The sequence below is a fragment of the Haliotis rubra genome, unplaced genomic scaffold (genome assembly GCF_003918875.1).
Source record: "Haliotis rubra isolate DU_JTF1 unplaced genomic scaffold, ASM391887v1 Scf340, whole genome shotgun sequence".
Lineage (NCBI taxonomy): Eukaryota > Metazoa > Mollusca > Gastropoda > Lepetellida > Haliotidae > Haliotis > Haliotis rubra.
This window is the reverse complement of record NW_025767014.1, coordinates 704928-727396: the sequence shown is the minus strand read 5'-3', so window position 1 is coordinate 727396 and position 22469 is coordinate 704928. Positions and strand designations below refer to the sequence as shown.

The 22469-nt window shown below is 42.3% G+C and overlaps 1 protein-coding gene and 1 long non-coding RNA gene across 2 annotated transcripts; one reads left to right on the top strand and one right to left on the bottom strand.

Annotated features, from left to right (window-relative positions):
* Nucleotides 1-509: 509 nt before the first annotated feature.
* LOC124284631 lies at nt 510-8785 on the top strand. The gene is made up of 3 exons (XR_006900603.1): nt 510-745; nt 3352-3672; nt 8746-8785. It is a non-coding gene; the product is annotated as an uncharacterized LOC124284631 (long non-coding RNA).
* Nucleotides 8036-20505, bottom strand: LOC124284630 (thioredoxin-like). The gene is made up of 5 exons (XM_046720735.1): nt 20347-20505; nt 11047-11148; nt 9839-9901; nt 9146-9211; nt 8036-8526 (listed from the first exon to the last, which is right to left on the bottom strand). Exons 1-5 carry the CDS (start codon nt 20365-20367, stop codon nt 8464-8466), a joined length of 315 nt encoding a protein of 104 aa, XP_046576691.1. The 5' UTR covers nt 20368-20505; the 3' UTR covers nt 8036-8463.
* Between the last annotated feature and the right edge of the window lie 1964 nt (nt 20506-22469).

The window sequence follows — 22469 nt, the reverse complement described above, 5'->3', positions numbered from 1 at the left end:
AAATGTGGAAAAGCCTTTCGATGTTAACGCCTCAATAAGCCACGCTGTGCCGGTGGTACCGAGAATAGTCCATTTCTGTCTTTTCTCAAATGGGAATGTTACATTCCGATTTCATTATATGATAGCAGTCCTTGCCGCGTCCCGTATCGCGAAGCCAGAGAAGATTTACTTCTGGCATGACAACCTCCCAGTTGGTGAATATTGGGAGGAGACGAAACAGAAGGTGAAGAATCTGTACCTCGTCCACAGAGACAGACCCACCAAGATCAGAGGCAATGACGTCAAGGTTATAGAGCACGTCGCTGATATTGTGAGACTCGAAGCACTGTTGGAGTATGGAGGGATGTATTTCGACACCGATTCTATAGTCGTCAACCCAATTGACCCTCTTTTAGTCCATGACGTCACAATGGGTCACGCGGTACCATGGGTTTTAGCCTATGGAATTATGTTTTCTAAACCATGGTCTGATTTCCAAAAAATATGGCACCACGAATACAAAACATTCCGTGATCAAACCGTATCAGCTGTCAAAGAAATACCCAAACTTGATTCACATAGAACCGGCATCACTCTGCCGACCAAACTGGAAAGAGCTAGCCTTCCTCTTTGGCGGCAGGAAATGGAACTGGCAGGAAAATAACTTTGTGGTTCACCTTTACATGAGATATGGTCCAAAGGGAAACAGAGAAAGGAACCGAGAAAATATAAAGACGTGGAACACAACAGTTGCGAGCATAATGAGGTACATATGGTGGTGGTGGTGGTGGAGGTGGTCCTGGTGCTGGTGGTCCTGGTGGTATTGGTGGTGATGGTCCTGGTGGTATTTGGTGGTGCTGGTGGTGGTCCTGAAGGTATTTGTGGTGGTGGTATTGGTGGTATTGGTGGTGGTGGTGGTGGTCCTGGTGGTATTGGTGGTCCTGGTATTGGTGGTGGTGGTGGTGGTGGTGGTGGTGCTTGTGGTCCTGGTGGTATTGGTGGTGATGGTCCTGGTGGTATTTGTGGTGCTGGTGGTGGTCCTGAAGGTATTTGTGGTGGTGGTATTGGTGGTATTGGTGGTGGTGGTGGTGGTCCTGGTGGTATTGGTGGTGGTGGTATTGGTGGTATTTGTGGTGGTGGTGGTGGTCCTGGTGGTATTGGTTGTGGTATTGGTGGTGCTGGTGCTGGTGGTGGTGGTCCTGGTAGTATTGGTGGTGGTGGTGGTGGTGGTGGTCCTGGTGGTGGTGGTGGTGGTATTGGTGGTGGTGGTGGTGGTGGTGGTCCTGGTGGTGGTGGTGGTGGCGGTGGTGTTATTGGTTGTGCTGGTGGTGGTGGTGGTCCTGACGGTAGTGGTCCTTGTTGTATTGGTGGTCCTGGTGGTGGTGGTGCTGGTGGTGGTGGTGGTGGTGGTGGTGGTGGTGGTGCTGGTGGTCCTGGTGGTGGTGGTGGTGGTATTGGTGGTGGTGGTGGTGGTGGTGGTGGTGGTGGTCCTGACGGTAGTGGCCCTGTTGTATTGGTGGTCCTGGTGGTGGTGGTGCTGGTGATATTGGTGGTGGTGTGGTGGTGGTGGTGGTGGTGGTGGTCCCTGGTGGTGGTGGTGGTATTGGTGGTGGTGGTGGTGGTGGTGGTCCTGGTGGTGGTGGTGGTGGCGGTGGTGTTATTGGTTGTGCTGGTGGTGGTGGTGGTCCTGACGGTAGTGGTCCTTGTTGTATTGGTGGTCCTGGTGGTGGTGGTGCCTGGTGGTGGTGGTGGTGTGGTGGTGGTGGTGGTGGTGGTGGTGCTGGTGGTGGCTGGTGGTGGTGCTTGGTGGTGGTGGTGGTGGTGGTGGTGGTATTGGTGGTGTGGTGGTGGTGGTCCTGGTGGGTGGTGTGGTGGTGGTGGTGCTGGTGGTATTGGGTGGTGGTGCTGGTGGTGGTGGTGGTGGTCCTGGTGGTGGTGGTGGTGGTGGTGGTGGTGGTGGTGGTGGTGGTGGTGGTGGTGGTGGTGGTGGTGCTGGTGGTGGTGGTGGTGGTGGTGGTGCTGGTGGTGGTGGTGGTGGTGCTGGTGGTGGTGGTGGTCCCTGGTGGTGGTGCTGTGGTGGTGGTGGTGGTGGTATGGTGGTGGTCCTGGTGGTGGTGGTGGTGCTGGTGGTGGTGGTGGTCTGGTGGTGGTGGTGGTGGTGGTGCTGGTGGTGCTGGTGGTGGTGGTGGTGGTGGTGGTGGTGGTGGTGGTGCTGGTGGTCCTGGTGGTGCTGGTGGTGGTGGTGGCTGGTGGTGCTGGTGGTGGTGCTGGTGGTGGTGGTGCTGGTGTTGCTGCTGGTGGTGCTGGTGGTGGTGGTGGTGGTGGTCCTGGTCGGTGGTGTGGTCCTGGTGGTGGTGGTGGTCCTGGTGGTATTGGTGGTGCTGGTGGTGGTGGTGGTGGTGGTGGTGCTTGGTGGTGGTGGTGGTGGGTGGTGGTGTGGTGGTGGTGGTGGTGGTGGTGGTGCTGTGGTCCTGGTGGTGGTGCTGGTGGTGGTGGTGGTGGGTGGTGGTGGTGGGTGCTGGTGGTATTGGTGGTGCTGGTGGTGGTGGTGGTGGTGGTGGTGGTGGGGTGGTGCTGGTGGTGGTGGTGCTGGTGGTGGTGCTGGTGGTGGTGGTGGTGGTGGTGGTGGTGGTGGTGGTGGTGGTATTGGTGGTGGTGGTGCTGGTGGTCTGGTGGTGGTGCTGGTGGTGGTGCTGGTGGTGGTGGTTGGTGGTGGTGGTATTGGTGGTATTGGTGGTGGTGGTGCTGGTGGTGGTGGTGGTGGTGCTGGTGGTATTGGTGGTGGTGGTGGTATTAGTGTTGGTGTTGGTGCTGATGGTGATTCCCTTAAACTGTTAAGGCATAAAACACGTTGTGGTAATTGCATCATATGTATCATTGTAACATGCCGTAATGATTACCATCATTATAACATGCCTCGATTTATTATTGGTGGCATGTGGAGTGAGTGAGTGAATTTAGTTTTACGCCGCTTTAAGAAATATACCTGCAATATCACGGCGAGGGACACCAGAAATGGGCTTCGCACATTGTACCCATGTGGGGAATCGAACCCGGCGTGACGAGCGAACACTTTAACCACTAGACTACCCCCGTGGACGTTACATGTGATCACATCAGCATGAAATTCAATACAATGCCACGTTGGTAGTAAATTAAGATTATTTTTTGTCCCTGAATTCCATATTTATTTATTTACACAGTCGCAATATCGATTTTCCCTGTTAGTGCAAGTTTATTAGAATAATGTAATTTTTCAAGCTACTTCGATTATTTTTTTCCTTATTTCAATCATTTTCTCGTATCTTCAAATGTTTTAGTTATTAAATCTTTCTCTAAACAAATTGAAACTTTCAGACTTCTTTCTTTAAGAAAATTCAACTTCTTTATAACAAGGAGCACAGCAAGTATCTTCTTAGGCCTTCTTCATGCTGATATACCCTGGTTCACGACTATGTCTTCACTAGGCGCTCATGAAAATCAGGAAGTATCTTTAATACCAGCGGGGGGTATAAGTACACCTCATGAAGGAGAAGAATGAAGGAGGAGTATATATACTCCAGATGTTTGTGTTCCCTGTAGTATAGAAGGTAACATCCATAATGTCCCATGTTATGTGTATCAGATCTAAATATATCATTCAAAGACTCGTCATTGTTGTCATTCACAATCAAAGTTTGTTTTGTTTGTATAGTGTCTACGCCGCAATATTCTAGCTATATAGCAGCGGTCTGTAAATCCAGTGATCAACGGCATGAGCATCGATCTCTTCAATTGGCTTGGGATACATGTGTCAACCTAGTCAGCAAGTCTGACCACCGGATTCCGTTTGTCGCCTCTTACGACAAGCATGGATTGTTGAAGACCAATTCTAATTCCAATCTTCACTCAGTTGTTGGCGATCTATAGTCCGTGTTTTATACTGTATTGTCCTCTTTAGTTGAAACGTTTTAGCTTTGTTCGCTAGTTTTATGTTATATCTGTGATTATCTAGTATTTTTACTGTCCATCGTCGACAGGTTTTAATCCTCAAAATATTTTCACTTTTTATTGTAGAAATTGTTTTCGTCACGATATGGCTGAGATATTGCCGATGTGACATTGAATATTAACTCACTCACTCACGGGTTCCCAATTAAAGGCATTTACTACACACGTCCATGATACGGGATCTGACAGGGCTATGGTGATCTTAACATTCACAGATGCTGGCTGTTAGTGATGAACACAGCTTTGATGCTCATGTATAGTTTGAAGTATGAAAGTGTAACAACCGGACTCAAATTGACTCTTTTATTGATTGATTAGTTTATAGATACACGGTACTTGTATATATTCGAACTCATCACTTCCATTTGACTTAATAAGGATTTTATCCCGCTTCAGATGCAGTAACTTTAGCATAACTGTCAACACCGGAAGACACAAAACCACGTTGTTCTCTCTGTTTATCCAAAAATAAGTATTTGAAAATGAATATCATGTAATTTTAATCTGTGCAGCTTATAGTTTTTTTTCCGTAATACACTTATTATTAAATATATCAATTCTAACTCTCAACATAACTTTATTTCTCATAATTGTGATATTTTGCATAAACTTCATCCTTCTTATTGATAGCTCAAAACATGGGGCAAAGTAATATATAATAAACTCTGTCAAAAAAGAAACGCAACCCCTGTCCTCAGATATGAAAAATTCGTTTGAATGAAGTTATTGCTTCCAAACTAAATTGTATTCGAATGTATTGAAATGATACACGTAATTAATGAAGATTACCATCCAAACAACTGCATTTGTACGCATAAGTGTATTTTATTGCTTATTCCGTCACAACGCATGAAATGACCCTCATGGTGACTTCGCACAAAAAAAACACATGCAAATCATGAAAATGGCAGTTAATGTAGGGGTGTATAAAAGCCCATGTGCTTCCGTAGTATATTCATTCATTTGTCGCCGAAAAGCTGGGTTAAAAAATGCCACGATTGAGTGCTGCCGACCGAAATATCGCCATTGGTCGTGTTCAAGCCGGAGAAAGTTTTGGAACTGTTGCACGGCACCTAAATGTTCACAAACCAACGATATCCCGACTTTGGAGCCGCTACAACAACTTCAATTTGACCAACGATCGCCCGAGAAGTGGAAGGCCAAGAATCACGACCCCCCTTCAAGATCGGTACATCCGGGTCCATCACCTGCGTAATCGGCATGCCCTACCAACCGTGACTGCCACACAAATACCAGGTTTGAGGAGAGTGTCAGCTCAAACGATTAGGAACCGTCTGAAAGAAGCGGGTTTACGTGCCTGTAGACCAGTTGTTGGACCTGTACTACGCCCCTACATCGACGCCGACGACTCAGGTGGTGCAACAACGTAAGGATACGGACTTTACAAAACTGGAGGCGAATCTGGTTTTCTGATGAATCACGTTTTCTTTTGCAACGTCACGACGGAAGACAGCGTCTGTATAGGAGACGTCATAAACGTTTTGCGCCCATCTGCGTCCGACAGGTGGACAGATTTGGCGGAGAAAGCGTCATGGTTTGGGGAACCATCTCATACAACCAGAAATCAGACTTGGTGATCGTTCCAGGGAACCTGACAGCCCAACGTTACATCAACCACGTGTTAGAGCTTCACCTTCTCCCGATTATTGACCAACAGACACAGATTTTTCAACGGGACAACGCCCGGCCTCATACTGCACGTGCAACAATGAACTTTCTGCAGAATTCCAACGTCAATGTGTTGCCATGACCCTGTAAATCACCAGACCTCAACCCTATTGAACACCTGTGGGATACTCTGGATCGACGCGTACGTCAACGTCAGCCGCCGCCACAGACGCTGCAACAGCTCGCCGTTGCACTGCAGGAGGAGTGGAGAGCCATTCCCCAGGAAAGAATCCGGCGTCTTATCCGTTCTTGTCCAAGGAGATGCCGTGCAGTGATTGCAGCGCGTGGTGCTCATACGAGATACTGAGAAAGACGCCCCCCCTGGTGACAAACTGGTGTCTGTGAGATGACTTTTGAAATGACAATTTTAAACATGCCCATCTGGGTTATTATTCTGCCAAATTTCAGACTTCTGTCTTAAATAATAAAAATGCCGTGTCGTCCTAAAACTTCAGATCAAAATCTCTAAAATACAGGGGTTGCGTTTCTTTTTTGACAGAGTTTATGTTTATATCCTGCATTTATATTATTTTATGCTATTGTATGTATGTAAATATGGATTATACGCAGGGATATTTTTGTAACCCTGAATATTCTGTATTTTGGCCCGAAGGTCTAAAACTGAAAAAAATCTGTCTGTCTGTAAAGTAAGCAAAAGGTTAACTTTATTGTGTGTTCGTGGATTTTGCTAAGGCATTCGACAGTGTAAGTCGTTTGAAATTATGGTCAGTTTTGAAATCTAGAGGTGTTTCCCCCCAAATGGTTAACTCTATACAGTCCATCTATTCATCCGTTAAGGCTAGCGTAAAATTTAATAATGTGTTGTCAGGATTTTTCCCTTGTTGACGTGGTGTTCGTCAGGGCTGTGTCCTTAGCCCTCTGTTGTTTTCGATTTTTATCAACGAGTTGGCTGTTGAGGTAGAACGAAGTTCAGGTCCAGGTATTCAATTACATCCTGATGTTATTCAACTATTTATTCTTCTTTTTGCGGATGACATCGCACTTATATCTGATACTATTGGAGGGATACAGAAGCGCATCGATGTTTTAGAAAAGCTTTGTATAGAATACGGTCTTGAGGTCAATTTGGATAAGACAAAAGTTGTCGTTTTTCAGAAAGGTGGTATTTTATCAAAAAAAGAAAGTTGGTTTTATAATGGAAGGAAGTTGGAAGCGGTAACTTCATATAAGTATCTAGGTATAACATTCACAAGGGGCTTGTCTTAGTCTAGTCATTGTTCTAATGCAGCTTTGCAAGGTAAAAAGGCTTTATTTGGTGTTCTTAAAAATATAAGTAAGCTTGGTAATATATCTCATGAATTATACTTTAAGATATTTTATATTATAATAGCTCCTATTCTGCTGTATGGTGCCGAGGTCTCGGGATTCTGTCAGAACGATTATGTTGAATCTGTGCACACATTGGCTTGCAAACGGTTTTTAGGCGTTAAGATCTCTACAACTAATAATATAGCTCGTGGTGAATGTGGGCGGTATCCCCTATATATCCTAGCATATAAAAGGGTAATAAAGTATTGGTTAAAAGTATTGAGTATGTCTGATTCTCGTCATCCCAAAAAATGTTATCATATGATGTTAATGGCTTTAGATCATAATAAAGTTAATTGGGCGTTGAAGTGTCGAGATCTGCTGTACAGTTTGGGTTTTGGTTTTGTTTAGGAACAGCAATCTGTTATTTCTCCTACGTCGTTTTTATCTGAATTTGTGAGTTGATTTAAATGTATTCATGAACAGAATTGGTATAGTTCACTTCAAAATGGCAGCAAATCTATACTTTATTCTTACTTCAAAATTTCATTGTCCAGGGAATTGTACTTAAATGTGATTAACATTAAAAAGTAGCACTCGCTCAGTTTAGATGTTTTTCACATCAGTTACGTATAGAAACTGGAAGGTATTATAATATAGATAGAAATGATAGATTATGTTTACAGTGCGATGAAGGTTTTATTGAGGATGAATACCATCTTCTCCTCGTGTGTTCCAAATTCCAACAGCTCCGCTTGAACCATTTACCTAAAACATATTGTATCAATCCAAGTAAAGCCAAATTCAAACTCCTCATGCCATCACAGATTGTAAACTTATAAATAACTTAGCTAGCTTTATCTACCATGCAATGTATCTAAGATGTTAAAAATTATCAATCTATACTGTACACAGATTGTTTTGCCATGAACCCAAACCTATGTAGTTATGGGCCGATGGCCTACACTTCTGTAATAAAGAATTGAATCTGTAGGAAATCGAGACGTCAGTGTACAGCTGTAGGACATCGAGATGTCAGTGTTCAGGTGTAGGACATCGAGATGTAAGTGTATAGCTGTAGAAAAATACAAACAGGTGTTTCTTTAGATCAACTTTATTCTCAGAATGGTGAGTGTGTGGGGTGAGCTGAAAAATGTCACTTCTAAATCTACAGTTACTGGATGGGGGATGAGAAAATAACACAGATTTCTTTTAAAATAAGATCATTAAAAGTATACGATGAACATTATAATTTTACTAGTCCTTTCTCTATTTATTCTTTTTAAGATAAGTGGTGGGGATATTGGGTGGTGGTGGTATACATTAAAATAAATGTTACATGTATTGGTTAGGGTAATGCATGCATGGATGCATTTAACCCGTCCCAACGTAATAAAACAAACAGACGTAATGTATGAAACTCGAGTGTTCGTGGAAACGTGATAAGCATTACAGATTATAAGTATTGAGCATGGATGTGGGTAACTGTTACATTTGTCTCAATGTCCACATGTTGAAATTGTTTACTCAGAGAAACTAGCAAAGTTTCTTGATGGTTTCTTCAAGTTGATCTTTGTTAGCCCCCTGCAACGTTTCGACCTAAAGGAAAAAATATTTACAATTTGAATCAAATTCAATTTTATTTTAAAATGAATTTAAATTAGGAGTGGGTTTGGTTTCATGCCAAATTGAGCAACATTATCAAGGCCACCATTACAGAAATAAAAACAAATGGAATCACGCCAAACACATTATAAAGGTGATGCAAAGCAAATGCATTCAGAGGCCAGACTATATGAGGAGGAGAGAGTGAGTGAGTTTAGTTTTACGCCGCACTCAGCAATATTCCAGCTATATGGTGGTGGTCTAAAAAATCGAGTCTGAACCAGACAATCCAGTGATCAACAGCATGAGCATCGATCTACACAATTAGGATACGATGGTATGTGTAATCAAAGTCAGTGAGCCTGACCACCCTATCCCGTTAGTTGCCTTTGAGGACAAGTATGGGTTACTGAAGATCATTTCTAACCCGGATCTTCACGGGTATCGTGATTTGGTGTTATGTCGTAATAATGCTGAACGGCTGCATGTTAGATGTCGTAACATACTTATATTATAATAATATTGGACTACAGTAAACTACACTTGCAGGGAACTCAAAGAAACGGCGTAAAATTAAATTCACTCACTCACCAAATCCCAAAGAGAAGCTCACCTTGTCGCCCCCCTTGTACAAAATGAAGGTGGGCATGCAGCTGATGTCACACTCCTCCGCCAGGTCCTGCAACACCAACGTCAACATGTAGCCGTACGCGTGCGTGTGCGCGTGTGTGAGCATGTTTGTGCGTCTCAGTGTGTGTGACATCTATATATAGCGATGTGTTAGAGCACGAATGCGTGCATGTGTGTATGTGCGTAAGAGTGTATGCATGTGTGGCATCAACATATAACTGTGTCACTGCGTGTGTGTTTGTGTGTATATACATGTGTCTGTGCGTGCGTGCGTGCGTGCTTGCGTGCGCACGTACACCTATAGCGAGTGTCCAAACATTTATGAATACTCGAAATATATGTTTACCGAAATGCGTTTACTGAAAGAGTGATTCATAAACACACGTTCGTCATATAGTGGAATCACGTGTCCGAATGGTGTCGCATTTCATGGTGACGTTAAATGACGGATGTGACAAGGTTAGGTGTGGAGAAACATCGACTTGAATGAAGCAAGTGTTGTCGTAACGATCAGTTTGGACCAGTACAGAATATAACCATGACAATAATGACAGTAAGAAAGTAAGCCTCGATATGGAATTAAGCAGGGCTTGTAAACCTTTAACCAGACAGTTACAACCTTCAGCTGTCTCATGGAAAGAGATTTAACGTGAAATTCACACCCTCGGTGACGTACCCCTGCTTCATCGACGTCGACTTTGGCGAATATGACTTTATCCCCTAATTCCTCCTCGAGACGCTGTGGACGAGAACAGAAAATGACAAACCCACACCATACATTGACAGGTGGTCACATTTACTATAGAACAGACAAAAACAGGACACGGTGGAAAGGCAACTCTGAGTTACACCTTTACTTTCCCGTTACGGACATGAGATACAATCACCTTATAAACACGTTATATTGCGTTCCAGGAGGAACGGCGTGTAAAACACGTTCTGGTCAAGCCTGTCCCTTGCAACCAGTTTAACCTATCCTTCTTTGTCAAGCTTTTCTTTTCATCTTGGAAAACGGCCAACTCACTAACCAGGGAAAGGTCGCCTCGACAAAAACACCTCAGATTTCCACAAACAATGGCAACGCTTTTCTTCAATCGCACATAAATATCAGGCCTACCTATTTTACACAACATATAAATATCAGGACTACCTACTTTACACAACATACAAATATCAGGCTTACTTATATTACAAAACATATACATATCAGGCCTACTTATTTACAGCGAATATACATACCATGCCTACTTATTTTACAGCAAATATACATATCAGACATACGTATATTACATCGCATATACATACCATGCCTACTTATTTTACAGCTCCAATTATATATATCAGACCTACTTATTTTACAGCTCCAATTATACATATCAGGCCTGCATATTTTACAGCTTCAGTTATACATATCAGGCTATCAAAGTGGTAACGTCTTAAATCTGCATCACTTCAGGATTCCACATTACACTGATACGCAGTGATGTAACAGCTGCAATTATACATATCAGACCTACTTATTTTACAGCTGCAATTATACATATCAGGCTATCAAAGTGGCAAACGTCCTAACTCTGCATCACTTCAGGATTCCACATTACACTGATACGCAGTGATGTAACAGCTGCAATTATACATATCAGGCTATCAAAGTGGTAACGTCTTAACTCTGCATCACTTCAGGATTACACATTACACTGACACGCTGTGATGTAACAGATGCAATTATACATATCAGGCTATCAAAGTGGTAACGTCCTAAATCTGCATCACTTCAGGATTCTACATTACACTGATACGCTGTGATGTAACCAGGATACTGTTCACAACTACATTCAGCCCAACCCACACACACCGAATCCAGCACCTCCCAGCTTAACGTACTTGGAAGAAAGGCAGGATCATTCTGCACGGCCCACACCAGGGGGCGCCGAACTCCACAACCACCAGCTTGTCAACAGTTTTCACCAGGTTGTCAAACTCCTCCTGAAACAAACCATTCAGCAACTAGTTACAAGACATCGTCGTGGCTTTATTGTGCTTGACACACTGTGATACAACGAGACGTGGCTTTATTGTGCTTGACACACAGTGATACAACGAGATGTGTAACATTTAAAGGAGCAACTGTTATAGACGCTTCCATGCGGGAAAACGTGCTGCAGTAAATACCCTCACGATGCCATTGAGACGTCCCTACCCATGTTTCCATATTATTGCAATAGCATGATGATCCCCTTGGAGTAGATCTTGAATTGTTCGATGCGATGTCAATGAGCAACATGTCTAATTATGAGGATTTTGTTCAAAGTGAGTGAGTTTATTTTTACGCCGCATTTAGCACTTTTCCAGCAATACCACCAGAAATGGGCTTCACACATTGAACCCATGTGGGGAATCGAAAGAACCCGGGTAGAGGGAACGCTTTAACCACTTTGCTGCCCCACCGCACCTTTGTTCAAAGAGTGAGTGAGTTGGCGAATATATTTTACGCCGCTGAAAGGTTGTTTGATCAGAATTACGTCATTCCAGACCTAAGGAAACCTTTTATAATGCTTTGTGACTTTGAATGTGGATATTCAATTGTAGTGGCGGCTTACTTAGGTGTCCCACCTCCCGTTCGTGTGTGTAGCTGACTAGCACGGTGAGAAACAGTCACACGTTTTGATGAATATTTATAAAACTCTACATGTAGACACGAGTCGAAGTACATAACAAAACGATGTCTCTATAGAACGGCCTATCGCCAGGCCAATACCACGTGGTTAGGAAATATATTGTAACAAATATGACCTAGCTTTACTTTTTCAAATATCTGGTTTTGTCGCAAGCAGCTGAACAAATATCCTGTCCCCCAATCAAACGCATGAAACGGACTCGAACATTATCGAACGTCTCCATCAGGTATGGAGTGGCCTGTTCCCAGGGTATTGATTTCTCTGACACCAATCTATTGAAGTCCACGTACACATGTAAAGATGTATTGCGTAAGTGACATTGGAGACCCACGCTTATAAATGTGTTGGAAACGACAGCATATACGCTGAGCAGTGTGTGATATACATCAATAGTGAGATAAGAGCTTGTTGTACCCGCTGTCTCCACTGGTTTGTGAAGTCAATACAGGAATCACTGCCACAGCTTGCTCTATCTATGGTTTCTTGCAGTTTATTGTATCAAAGAGCTGAGAGGATAATTAGCTCCATTAGTTTCGGCTTTCGTCACACAAGCTGACAGACTGGGATAGATCGATGGGTACTGATCGATGTTCATGATGTCAATCTCTGGATTCCTGGTCCAGTCTCGATTATTTACTCAATGATATACACGCCGGTATGTCACTGAAATATCGCGGTGAGTGCAGCATTAAAACCCACCAGGCCATGTCACCAGGCAACAAACCTATACCATGCAAGTCTACTGGGGCAATACGGACATAATTTATAGGCACAGGTTCACACATTTTCGATATTTTGCCCTATATTATATACATTGTGGCATATGCACTCACTTTAGCTTCCTATTGATGCAATAAAAGACTTATTATTCCTTACGACTTGCCTGAAATAGACTCAAGATACCTCGGAATGGAAGGAGTTTTCACTTTGTCCCAAGACGTTGATCTTCCACTTTTTTGGGGAGGTTTTTTTTTTTTTTTTTTGTCTTTTCTAATGACCGTGTCATTTCAATACAAGTCGACCCGATTTGAGGTCGCAATGTCCGTACCTGATTGCAGGATAACTATTTCGTCACATGATCACGTCACGATATCGTCACATGATCACGCCACGATGCATCGTCACATGATCGCTTCACAAAGCATCGTCACATGATCGCTTCACAATATGTCGTCACATGAAAGGCACAATGTCACACATTTTCGACAATATTTTGGCCTATATTATTATATTGGGGTATGTGCATTGACCTAAGCTTCCTACTGGTGCAATAAAAGACTTATTATTCCTTACGACTTGCCTGCAATCGATAACTTAAACTTCGAGGCGAACAGCTTCCCAACAGAGAACACTTGCCATATATGGAATGTAAACAATTGCTCAGTACATCGAAAACTGTCGCACGCGGTGTTGTAGGTGTTTGCCGAACTGGTTTCAATCACAAGTTCATTCGTGACCAACTCGTGTTATTCCGGGACAAGTCGAATAGCAGTTTACGGAAAGGGGCGAGTGGTGACGAATGTCACAAGTTGAGTGATAGGATAATCGTAAAGAGCGCTCCAAGGGACATAACTCTATGGGGTTCGCTTGAAGTGATGTTCGGCCGGTAGAGGACGCGAGAGTTGATTTAATGCAACGTTTCATTCATTCATTCGAACTTTTAAACTTAATATTGTAATCTAAATACGTAATTTTTAAAGTATACTGAACATCATTGAAAACGCACCAGTCTAAAATTGTCCATATTTCCATCAAGATGGATTTCAGCATGACAATGATCAATGAATCTAACTAACATGAAGTCGAAGGGCATGTCCAGTGGAAAAATTGCTTTAGAAAAAAATTCCTGTCCACAGTATGACTCTTAATTCCAAAATGCATCAACATGCAGCCACGCCATGAAAAAGCGCTAATTTCATTCTGAAATCATACTGACTGTGACATTAAAAACAGGTGTATGAGAACAGATTCTCATTGCTTCACTAACGATTGTGAAACGAGGACACAGATGCCGAGGTTAACACCTCACGAAAGAGAACGTGCACTAGGCATGATTTAGGTTGGTACCAGCAGCAGGGATATTGCTCGACAACTTGGACTTGACCACTCCACCATCGTTAGGCTTCATAGACGATATCAGTAGACAGGCAGCACCCGTGACCTTCTATGACCTTGTCAACAACGTGTTACGACGCTCCATCAGAATCGCCATATTGACCTTGTCCATATCAGTGATTGAACACTGCCGACTGCCAGGACTGCTGCACTAGTTCAAGGTTGATGTGGGGGTCATCAGCGCTGACTCAATGCGACGCCGTCTACACGCTACAGGGCTCCATGCTCGACGTCCTTACGTTGGACCAATTCTGACTGACAAACACCGTAATGAGCGTATACAATGGGCTAGCAGGCATTTTCAGTAAAGGTTACAACAATGGCATGGTGTGGTAGTCACTGACGAGTCACGTCTTCATCTACGTAATGCTGACGGCCGATTACGTGTTTGGCGTAGACGTGGTGAACGTTATGCTGATGAGTGTGTGGTTCAGACAGACCTTTGGGTGGTGGGAGTGTCATGGTCTGGGGTGGAATATAATATATTACAATCACAGGACTGCCTTCATGTCTGTCAAGGGAGAGTTAATGCCCTTTATTACCGTGAGCAGATTCTTCAGAATCACATCGTATCTGTCTTCAATCACCACCAAGATGTCCATATTTTCAACAGGACAACGCACGGGCACACACAACAAGACTTATCATGCAGTATCTGGCCCAGCAACACATCCAAGTTATTCATTGGCCAGCACAGTCGCCAGATGTATCCCCATGGAGCACTTGTGGGACGAAATTGGTCAAAGTCTTTCGCGGCGACAACAGATGCGAAACATCCGGGAACTTGAGGCTGCACTACTGGAGACGTGGAATGCCATCCTCAAGAACTCTATTCGGACGCTTATTGACTCAATGAGGAGACGTTGAACTGCATGTGTCAATGCAAACGGCTGTCACACGCGATATTGACTTTTCGATTTGACCCCACGTGTGTTTGATCCTTTCTGACTGTGGAACATTTCAATGAATGAGCGTCTTTTCTGTGTTGTTGTTTTTGTCAGTCGTCCATCTGTTATTATCCACTCATAAAATATAAATTCCTTACCCATGCTTTTAATAATCTGAACTTTTGTAAGTGGTGCGATTTCAATGATGTACAGTATATATTATATGGTAGCTTACCCGAGGGCTGATGGTTAGTGTTATTGAGAGAAATGTAATATTTATGTCTTAAAGCACATGTTGTTATGTTATACATTATGTAACAATGTTCCAAGTGTATAGGGGACAGCTGTGTGCTATATTTAGACTTGTTCTGTGTTTAGCCAGATATCTGGAAGGTACTACAGGTACTACAGGAGTTGGAGAATATTCTGGAGTCTATTTCTTATGTATGTAATTCATCTATACTAAGCAGCAAAAGAAACGTCAGGTTGGAATTTTCTTTCGCAGAAACGGATAACTGTAAACTCATTTAATGTTTTGATTGTATATTTTTGGCAACATCTCCAACTTTACCTGAGCAAAGCCATTCCTTCCCAAACAAATGGAACCCAGGAAATGGTCTCAAAAACGCAACCTGATCTCGGAGATGGTACGGTGTTCTCCGTGTTTTTCATGCAACTCATGCTACACGTGCTGTTCACGTTCGGACCATCTACAGGCTGTAGCAATGTGTCCGGGCCAACAACACCACAAATGATTCCCACAAATGATAGACGATGTGCTGCAGTTATTGCCTCTCGTGGTGGACACAATATATACTGAAGTCAAGAGTCTGAATGGACTGCAAACGTTCACGTAATGTCTCGGAACTGAGTTCTTCATGGATGTGTCAGGATATTGTACACAAAAATGTTTTTGATCCGCTCATTATGTCCATTTCTGTAATGATTTGATTACAGTGCCTATCTAATTTTGAATTCGTACTGACGTGTTTTGCTGCTGAGTATATGTACAGTGTACTCTCTGTCAATACCGGCATCAGTCGGGACCAAATAAAAATGCCGGTTTTGACAGAGTGCCGGTTTAGCTAGGTCCGCTTATGACGCCTGCGCTAATTAAAATTATAAACTATTTTTCGCAATGTTATTGAAAACAACGATTCTTGTTTATGCTTCGGCAGCGGGTCTACAATAGCATTGTCAAAGAGCAAAGTAACGATGTTTCAAACATCGAGGAAATCATTAAATAAATTGAAATCAACAATAACATTCATAAAAGTTGTCAAACGTACATATAAAATTACTATTTCCATACTTTTGTGCGATCATGCAATGTAAGTCAAGTCACTGACAAGTTACATCTCGGCTTTCACCGCCTCCGTCTTGACGCCCGGACACGATGCTTAATGTGAAAATATATGCTTGAAGCATTTATGTCATAGGCCGTAACCTAGCACGATATGTCCAATATGTTCCATAATTTTTCGTTTGCGAGGACGGTATCCATTTCCATAATATGATTGGCTGCTTAGGTCACGTGTCTGATTTTGACCAATCACGAGCCTTATAAGCAGAGTGTAGTGAAAAAGCGTCGTTAGAAAGCTTCTTACAAATGTGAAAATACTCTCGGCAAGAGTACAGTGATATTGTTGATGTTCAGAGCTTTCGAACGATACCCGCCATCAAACGATTCGCCTCTATGTAAGTGACACGTGCCACTCACTAATTAACAAGAAACTGATTGACACTTCCCGTTTCTGAATAATCTCGGGAGTCAATACCCGCGAATCAACAAAATGTAAACACTTGCTTGTTTATACAGTCAAACTGCCCACTACATGTATTAATTACTCAGGGTAAGTGTTACGTACCACTCACTGATTAACAAGATACTGATTAACACTTCCCGTTTCTGAATAATCTCGGGAGTCACAGCGAATTGTGTTGTTACATCATTTTTGGACCTAATTGCATCAAAGGGTTACGCCGTCTTTCATGTGCCGGTTTTTACAGATTGGTTTTCATAACAACTTGTTCGTTGGGACTGAAAAACAATGCCGATATCCTGAATAGACAGATGCCGATGTTTGCAGAAGTTTCTAAATGATAATAACGTGCATTTCTGCCGGGACTGAAACTTTGTGCCGATGTAGACAGAGTGCCGGTGTTTACAGAGGCCGGTATTGACAGAGTATACGTATATAAGGGAAGAAAGCTCTTTCCTCGCATCTCGCATCCCAAGTTACAAGAAGACCAGCCATTGTATGGAGATCGTTCTTACCCTGGATACTAAGCCAAGGCCTACTCTATGGAAACTTTACCATTGTTGCAGTTAGGTAAACATCAGTTACCTGCCTTTATTGCTACAATGACGGCTTTTGTACAATGCTACCTTTGAGTAGTGACTGCCAGTGTAATACCTTGATAGTGATTTGTATTTGTTTTTAAACTTACATGATTTTAGAATAAACTGGTTAATTATATCACAATGCTTTGTGTGTTGTTTTCACGCCAAGTCCTTTTACAGACTGGTTTCAGGTACTCTTGTATTTGTTTCAACTTAGAATCAACACCAGTCTAAATAAACTTAGGCTCAGTATTATTCGTTACACCACTATACTCAGTATTGCAGTGTAACGAATAATACTGAGCCTAAGTTTTCTTAGACTGGAATCAACACGGAACAAGGTTACGATTTTACGTACTCTTCCAGACTGAAGCAATGTTTTCCATCTGTGTCATTCAGGATGCATACACACGATCACGTCGATGACTGGTCCTTAGCAAGGAGTGAGTGAATTAGGTTTTACGCCGCTTTTAGCAATACCACTGCGGAGGACACCAGACATGGGCTTCACACACTGTGGGGAATCGAACTCGGGCCTTTAGCCAACGCTTTAACCACTCGGTTACTCCACCGCCCCCTTAGTAAGGACGTCTCAGCTGCCCTATTCATTTAAGTTGAATCTCGAGTTGTTCAAAGTATTCATCTTTTTGACTAACGTGAAATGTGTTGTCAATATGGTGTCGTTTTATGAATAATATTAATATATATTTAAAGACCAGTATTGATATAAGGCATGGAAGTACAGTGAGAGAAAGACACAACAAACACCTCTTGCCCACATAATCTGTGTTACCGTTTACACATATGTCAAATGCTATATAATTTCATATCAGCTCAGAATTAGTCTGATTGACACCCCTTTTCAACCATATCAGCTTTAGTCGTTTTAAGTGCGTAATATGGAAGACCCGGGTGTTCTTTCATATTTTGAGAAGTGTACATACAAACAAAAGTGTCAAACTCCTTTCCACAAATATATTAAATTTCCACTAAAACGTCGGATCGTCAGATTTCCCCATATGGTGAGAATGTGTTTCTTGGAATCACCATCAGATGCTAAGGACACCATCCGTGCTGGTTCTGTCCATGATAAGCGTGTGCCACAAAATGGATTAGAACACCCGAAATGCTGATTACATAGTGAGTAAGTTAGTTTGGTTTTACGCCGCTTTGAGCAACATTCCAGCAATATCACGGCGGGGGACACCAGAAATGGGTTTCACATATTGTACCCATGTGGGGAATCGAACCAGGGTCTTCGGCGTGACTAGCTAGCACTTTAGCTACTAGGCTACCCCACCGGCCACAAGACATAGTTCGCAATGTTGTTATGGAAAGCTATAATAGAAAACAATTAACATGTGTTAGGGCTCTTCTTGAACATTCGAAAATAAAAATTAAAAACACACTATACACTACTTCAAAACATTAGAATCAATATACCAAGACTCACTACTACAACTACTACTACTACTACTACTACTACTACTACTACTACTACTACTACTACTTCTACTACTACTACTACTGCTGTGGCTGGTGCTGTTACTACTACTGCAACTGCTACTACTCCAACTTCTGCTGCTACTGCGACTGCTGTTGCTACTACTACAACTTCTGCTGCTACTACTACTTCTACTACTACATCTGCTGCTACTGCTGCTGCTGCTACTATTACTACTTCTGCTGTTAGTACGACTGCTGCTGCTGCTACTACTACTATTACTACTACTATTTTCCGCCGAAGGTTCGATTCTCCACATAGGTAAAATGTGTCAAGCCCATTTCTGGTGTCCTCCGCCGTGATATTGCTGGAATATTGCTTAAAGCGGCGTAAAACCCAACTCACTCACTCACTCATACTATTTCTGCTACTGCTACTACCACAACTACTTGTCAGAGGCGATTAAATGGATCGGGTGGTCAGGCTGTGTGACTTAATTGATGCTATGTACTGTATCGATGTATGCCATCATGTGATTGTGGTACCTGAATGTGTGGCAGCAATCAATATTTAAGCAAATCATACAACAGGACATGGATTTCCAAAAATAAACTGATTTTTAGTTTTACACTGGGAAACTAAGCTTAGGTAGTAAGGCACTGAATGAACCTAGCCAGAAAGTAAAGTAAAATCCAAGTAACGTGTCAAAATTAGTTCATAGCCCCATTATTCTTTTAAGATTTAAAAAGAAAACCAAAAATATTTATGATGGCTAGTCCACTTCAGGCTGCTTTTAAAACAGTTTCTGTGAAAAAACCTCAATGACATGAGAAACAGGCATTAATGAATCATTTACTGGGGGACTACTTTAGCTGCGTGATTGGAGCGCCTTGTATCAACGGAAGGTTCGTGTGAGTGCACTCTTCCATTAACTCACCAATATATATTCGCTAGACCTGGATTTGATTTCTGTTATTACCATGACAACAAGGACGACATAATTGGATGCATGGCATACAGGTATAGATATATCGACTAGTACAGTTAGCGGAGCCATTAGATCTTGTCGGGTAAACAGCTAGATCGTCAGCAACGTCGGCATCGAGAACTTAGTGATAGTTTAGCTGGAACTGGACCTGAGAATAGCCGGTAGTGATTAAATACTATCTCTAATGGGTATTTGTATGCAAATCAAAGTAAGTCCACATCATATCGATTTCAGGCGGGGTTTACCATGAGGGTGATGTTCCTTGTTCTGGTAGAGTCTGAATTATGATTTTGAAGGTTCAACCCCTCATTTTAATACGTGAATGTGGAATGAGAACACATTAATGACACATGGCATTCAGCAACCATTGTGTATATTGGACTGAGTGGGTTATACATGTACGTCCAGGCCAGTTACACTGGACTTTGTAATCTTGAATCAAAATGTATGTTTCCACATTCTGCAAGAGGTTAAATGAGTGTAATTGTACAAATGCACTTCACTCATTTTGAATGTTGAAGTATGTGTGCATAATTCTTTCTCCCGACAAAATATACATGTCGACATGTCGTTCTTCAGTTTATGCATCAGTATCTGACAATACCCGCAATGAATTCTTAGGGCATTCGTCTGCTACATGACGTCATCTGTGTCATTCCATCCATGTGTATATAGCAATTTCATAAATAATTGCTATATAGAGGTTTACGGCAAAACAAATGTCTTACCTTTTGCTCAATCTCCTTCATTTTGATTGTCGTCTGACGTCCCCTTTCAATGCCGTCTGCTCTGTGGTCTCCAGACGATGTCGTCTGCCCTGTCTTATTCCTCCCAAGGTACAGACCTCGGGTGATATGGTAAGGGTGCTGGGTTATTCATGTTGAAAATTTCCCTCCTCAATAATTGTAATAAACTATCAGCAAAAAATGCATGAAAATGCATGGATGTCTGTAAAGCTATTATCTCACATCCCAAAATATGTCATATTAAACTATTGATACATTTTTTCATGATATTAAAATCAAGTAATGATGCATGAAAATTGACAAAGGGGGGTAACTGCATTCTGAGACGGAATTGGAAGGTTCCATCTTATAATCAATGGTAATGGCCATTTGAGGCTAATTGCATTAGAGACAGATTGGTTGGATGGGACAAGTTATTCGTGTTTCTGGGGTAGGCTGATCGAAGTAGCTCTACAAGAAGTATATCTACAGACTCAACGTATCCTTCTCCGTTAAATCTAGAGGACCAGCTGGCACTCACGTACACGTCAGAAATGATGGTTCGATGTATTCTTTGATATGGATAAACGACGGGATATGCATGGTGATTCCCTATTTGCGGGTAAAGACATATGAGTTATTGCATCTCAAGATACCTGGGAATGTAAGGAGTTTTCACTTTGTCCCAAGACGTTGATCTTCCACTTTCGGTGTGTGTGTTTTTTGTTGTTGGTTTTTTGTGTGTCTTTTCTAATCACCGTGTCATTTCAAAAGAAGTCGACCCGATTTGAAGTTGCAATGTCCGTCCCTGATTGCAGGATAACTATTTCGTCACATGATCACGTCACAATATGTCGTCACATGATCGCATCACGATATGTCGTCACTTGACTGCATTTCCATTTATCGTCACATGATCGCTTCACAATATGTGGTCACATGATCACACAACAATATGTCGTGACATGATCTCTTCACAATATGTCGTGACATGATCTCTTCACAATATGTCGTGACATGATCTCTTCACAATATGTTGTCACATATCGCATCACAATGTATCGTCACATGATCGCTTCACAACATGTCGTGACATGATCTCTTCACAATATGTCGTGACATGATCTCTTCACAATATGTTGTCACATATCGCATCACAATGTATCGTCACATGATCGCTTCACAACATGTCGTCAAATGATCACACAACAATATGTCGTCACATGATCACACAACAATATGTCGTCACATGATCACACAACAATATGTCGTCACATGATCACACAACAATATGTTGTCACATGAATATTTCAGAATATGTTGTCACATGATCACACAACAACATGTCGTCACATGATCACACAACAATATGTCGTCACATGATCACACAACAATATGTTGTCACATGATCATGTCACACTGAGCAATAATACTACAAATTAGTCTGCTATCGGGCTTGACATAACTTCGAAACCTAAACGCAAAAGAACTCATCATATTTTTGCTCATGAAGTCATACTCTCAATCAAGTCCGGTAAAACTAGTGTGACGGAAATCTTCTTCCTAACATTGACGTGTCTCTTCCACAGAAAACATCGAAAACTGTCAAGCTGAGTTCTGAAATTTTATAAAGATTTGATATGTTTCGATAAGAATCTTCGAGGTACGATAAGACACAATCAAGTCACAAAACCTGAATAGCTGGTCGATTTTGTCGCCTGATATGGCCATTAATAGAGTGATAGAGATATTGTTTAATTACTTCGAGTCCTCACGAGTTAACAAGAGTGAGTGAGTTGGGTTTTACGCCGCTTTTAGCAACATTTCAACAACATCACAGCAAGGGACACCAGAAATCGGCTTCACACTGTCAATGTGGGGAATCGAACCTGGGCCTTCGGCGTAACGAGCGAACACTTTAACCACTGGGGTACCCCACCACCCCTTGAGTTAATAAGACTTCTACCTCTAGGAATAAAAGATCGAAATGATGGAACGGTTTTATTTCACATCACAACAACTGTCGCCAAACAAATTATTTATGTATGAGGCGGATATATGTGTACAGCTTTGTCACGTTTGCTTCCATTTAATCGTATATAGCTATGTCCACATCGATGCCTCTA

What these genes read in the sequence shown, in the direction of transcription:
- LOC124284630 (XM_046720735.1), bottom strand. Translation starts at nt 20,367, where the DNA reads ATGAAGGAGATTGAGCAAAAG. An exon ending in TGAAGGAGATTGAGCAAAAG is followed by an intron (nt 11,149 to 20,346) that starts GTAAGACATTTG and finishes GGTTTGTTTCAG; the next exon opens with GAGGAGTTTGACAACCTGGT. An exon ending in TGATCCTGCCTTTCTTCCAA is followed by an intron (nt 9,902 to 11,046) that starts GTACGTTAAGCT and finishes TCTCGTCCACAG; the next exon opens with CGTCTCGAGGAGGAATTAGG.